The sequence below is a fragment of the Thunnus maccoyii genome, chromosome 22 (genome assembly GCF_910596095.1).
Source record: "Thunnus maccoyii chromosome 22, fThuMac1.1, whole genome shotgun sequence".
NCBI lineage: Eukaryota > Metazoa > Chordata > Actinopteri > Scombriformes > Scombridae > Thunnus > Thunnus maccoyii.
In genome coordinates this window covers 18,568,840-18,573,551 of record NC_056554.1, presented here as the reverse complement: position 1 = coordinate 18,573,551, position 4,712 = coordinate 18,568,840, and the positions used below count along the sequence as shown (strand labels likewise).

The following is a 4,712-nucleotide window of genomic DNA, read 5'->3' as shown; positions in this document are numbered from 1 at the left end:
TCCAACATTAACTCTGTTTTTCAGCTCCGGTTTGGTCTCCATCAACACCTTAGAAAAATATTGTTTTTTTCTTTAACTTTCTAGGTGCTCTCTGTTTACCAGCTAGCCAGTAGACACTACTTATTTTTCTCTGCAGTTTAATGCAGATGTAAGCAGTGATAAGACTGAACCAACTTGTGCAATAAATCTGTCACTAAGATTGACCGCTTTCACCTTACATGAAGTTAAAATATTCATTGTTTTTCAATTTAAGTTTTATTGGTCTAGAATCGCACTGGTTATCAATAAACCTCCAAACTTAAAAAACTGTGTATGGACAAGCTATGATGGTAATTTGATTTCCTGTACAGCTATTGTAGGCATCACCAATGTTTGTAATCACCTTGTTGTAAACCAGAGTTGTGTCCTCACTAAAGGGTCCATGGGACCCATCGTGTTCTGCCAGGGCAGTGAATGCCACATTGGTTCTCTCTATATAAAAGAAAACATTCTCATCATCCTATTTCTTTTCTACATCATATCTTGTGTAAGTGAGCACGTTTTATATTAAAATCTTTAATGAAAAAGTTTCATTCTATCTTGTATCAGCTGGGCTTCCACATCTTACAGTTTTTTTTTCAAGGCATCCATCTCTGTTGGTTGATCACTTGTTTTGGGAGCTTGAGTTGTTTTGTACTTGAGTCAATTCTTATAGTAGTTTCTTTCTACCACTGGGCAACAGACTGAAAGCAGTCTCGAAAACTTGATTTTCCTTGGAAGTAGAGATATATTTCTGTAAGCTGTTTTATTTAATATTATTTAATATTTACTTTGATTTACCATGTATGTTTTTATTTTTGGCCAATGTATGTAGAGTATAGGCTGCACTGTCTATTTCTTTCTTCTTCTTTCTTTGACTGTGGGCACAAAATATGTGTCAAATCAGTGATTCTTAACAACCGGTCCATCCAGTGTTGGTTACTGCAGCTCACCTCCTGACAGCACAATCTTTGATGATCACACATCTTTGTTAAACAGGTGTTTATCAGAAAGAAAAACAAATGAGTACAATGGAACACCCTATCATTTTTCAACGGAATGCAACAAACCCAAGTTTCTGAATAAGTGGTAAGTTGCCTCCCTTCCTTCCTGAAGCTGTCTGACAAGCCCCCCACTACGTGCGAAAAGAAATCAGTTTTTAGAAGCGATTCATAAGGATTATGGAGAGAACAGACAAATGATGTCGGCTTTCTCACAGCTGCTGATAGAGGCATCAGATCAGCAAAAGCTTCTGTGTGTCATTCAGTCCCTCCAGAATTTCTCCAGGAGTTTTTTGGTGATTGTTGTAGCCAAAAATGTTTGAATTTGCGGCGGCTTTTCTCAAAAATTGCAATACAATTTGCAGTGCTTTATGTGTTCTTATTGTGGTGAAATTGTGGGAATTGAGAAAAATTGCATGCAAAGGAAAATAATACAACTTTTATTAAACTTCTACAAATGAAGAGTCATATGTAATCACTTCCTTTGATAAAAAATAAAAAGCATACTGCATATCACAGAAACACCTATATTTCAGTGCTAATGTTTTAATTTATTCTCTGAATATGAGAACAACAGGCTCAAAGTTATATAAAAAGAAAATACTGTATTTGAGTTCCATTTACAAGCCTTTATTAAATAAACGTTCACCTCAACATTAGTACCCAATAAAATCATCCAATAATGCCATTAAAATAAATCCATTATCATAAAATAATGATATAGTGTATTTGTCCATCTTCTACATGAATGCACTGTGATGACATAAGTTACCACAACACAAAATGCGACAATTGGTCCAAATCACAAGCAGGCTGTTGATTTGGCCATTTCATGCGGAAAAGTTGTGGTAATTTAGCAAAATTGCAAGCTCTCGCAAATATTGCATAGATTTCTTGAATTTGCGTTAACAATTGCGATTGCAAAATCACAATTTCCTGGGAGTACTGGTCATTCTGGAGTGCATGGACCAACAAATGTTTTCTTTTAATTTGGAGAACAACTCATGATCACTTGTTCTTCACTTCATGTTGGTAACATCTGTTCTGTGTATCATACTGTGGTTTAGTTCAGCTGTCTTATATGTGGATGTGTGTGTAGATATTTATGTATGTACTGTATATGTGAATGTACTTACATGTAATGTGTAAGCATCATTTTAATGTTGCAGCTATATAGTTTGTGGGTAGTTCTATAAGAACAACTCATATTTTATAAGATGATTATATATATTTGTCTCACTATTTAATCTGCAAATCAAGAAATATTTTTACTGCTGATTGCACAAGATCAGTGTTGACTGACTCAAGTACAATTTTGAGGCACTTGTACTTTAAGTGATTAAGCAATTTCCATTTTATTATACTTTATACTTCCAATGCTATTTCAGGGGAAAATATTTGCTGACTCAAAAGTTATAGAAATATACAACTCCACCCCAACACAATTGCAGAGGATTGATTGAGCAATAGCTGTGTTGAATGTCAAACAATGACACAAGTCAAGAGTCTACAGCCATGCAAGCATCTGCGAGGCTGGCACAGTAGTGCTGTGATGTCAATGTTAATGAATTCCTCTTAGATTCTTTGCAATTGGGTAAAGGAGGCACGTGACAACACATTATCATCGATCGAACAATATAAAAGCAGCCACAGTGACCACACAAATCACAGCTTTGGAGACTGAGAAAAAAATTGGTCCGCCTCCTATCCTAGCACAAGTTGGAAGCTATGGCTCAAGGTAGAGAGAATCTTTCTAATTGATCATTTTAATGAAGAATGTGCTCTTTAAGAAATGCTTGTATTTTGATAAAATACACATGATATGACGTAGAGAAGAGGTGCATTTACAAAATATGATAATGAGAATGTTTTGTTTCATATAGAGAGAACCATGGTGGCATTCACTGCCCTGGCAGAATACGGTGGGGCTCATGGACCCTTCAACATGGACACAACTCTGGTTTACAACGAGGTGATTACAAACATTGGTGATGCCTACAATAGCTGTACAGGTAAGATCATTATGTAATGCCCCAATCATAATCACCTATTTGATTGTTTGGTTTGATCTGGTTAGTTTCATGGCTTGTCACAGTTTCTGAAGGTTTGGGTTTTATTGATAATCAGTGCAATTCTGGACCAATAAAACTTGCTATAATTTAAAACAAAAAACTTGAGTAATTAATGTTTTTCACATCAACAACAAATATTTTAACTTCATGTAAGGTGAAAGCAGTCAGTCATTATGAGATTTATTGCACAACTTGGTTCAGTTTTATTACTGCTTACATCTGCACAAAACAGCAGAGAACAAAAGATAGTGGCTAGCTGGTAAACAGAGAGCTCCTAGAAAGTTAACGAAAAAAACAATGTTTTTCTAAGGTGTTGATGGAGACTGAACCAGAGCTAAAAAAGGGAGTTAACATTGGACTTTCATCCATCAGATAGCCAGAAACCCAACCCAAAATAAATCTTAATACTGCTCCATGTATGCTGGATGTGTAGTAGGCACTTCTTAGACATAACCACTTCACATCGGAGGCTTTTGTTTTTCAGCTTGTTGTAGATTTCTTCTGCCCCTCAGAAGCCAAACGAAGTAATTAATGCAGCTTGCATGTTACAATAAATATATAAAAAATATTACCTGAAAACGATTCATTATAAAAATGGTACTTCTATACACTTTGTAAGATTTGTATGCATTTTAGTGTTAATTTCATTTCTGATGCAATTTTCTTTGGACCAGTTCTGTGTTTTATGCAATAAAACATATAATTTCAATTTGATTCAATCATTAAGACAAAAGATTTTTTAATCCAACGTTTTTCAGAGCTTTTCAAAAACCTTTAACATTCATAAAATCCCCTTTTCTGCAGGTATCTTCTGTGCACCTGTTGCAGGTGTTTATTATTTTACATTCTTCTACCATGCTGGAGGAGAACATAAGTCAAGGCTGTCCCTGATGAAGAACTGTGAGACCATTGTCATAACATCTGATCACAAATCAGACTCTGATGGAGCTGATAATGGAGGAAATGTAGCATTCCTGCAGTTGCAGGCAGGAGATCAGGTGTTTGTGCGCCTGGATGCAAATCATCATCTTTGGGCAGCTGAGAGACATACTAGCTTCAGTGGCTTTCTGGTCCGTCCCATGTGATGATAGATGACTCCAAAATGGTTTTTGTGGTTCAGTTTATTCCTGCCTGAATATACAGTATGTCAAAAAACCTGAGATCAATGAAGCATCTACTGTGCTACCAATAAAACTCAAATTTTGACTAAAAAGGTAAATGTTACTATATTCAATCAAAATAAATCATTGAAACATTAGTCCAATGAGTCTTGACTGTTTCATTTTCAACTTCATGTCATAAAAAGTGATGAAAAATACAAAAATCTAATGATTCACAGAAGATCAACCCTTTCATTTTAGACACCCCATGAGCTTTCATCCAAACAATAACAACAACAAAAAATGAGTAAAATATAGAGTTCCTTTCTTAATTTCAGCAGCTAAAATGGAACCACAACATAATCCATATATATTGCACCTATGGCATTGTTCAATCATATATAAATCTAACTTGTTGTCTGGTATCACTGTCAGTTTCCTGTTACTGAACATTTGTCAGTATAATCTCAGATTTTATTTTATGGTTTGTACACTCATCCACACGTCTCAGATCAACATAC

General features: G+C 35.3%; 1 protein-coding gene across 1 annotated transcript; it reads left to right on the top strand.

The window, feature by feature from the left end:
* Window positions 1-2,620: 2,620 nt before the first annotated feature.
* LOC121888816 (complement C1q-like protein 4) lies at window positions 2,621-4,281 on the top strand. Its single transcript, XM_042400326.1, has 3 exons — window positions 2,621-2,757; window positions 2,903-3,031; window positions 3,896-4,281. Exons 1-3 carry the CDS (start codon window positions 2,748-2,750, stop codon window positions 4,174-4,176), a joined length of 420 nt encoding a protein of 139 aa, XP_042256260.1. The 5' UTR covers window positions 2,621-2,747; the 3' UTR covers window positions 4,177-4,281.
* Window positions 4,282-4,712: the final 431 nt, after the last annotated feature.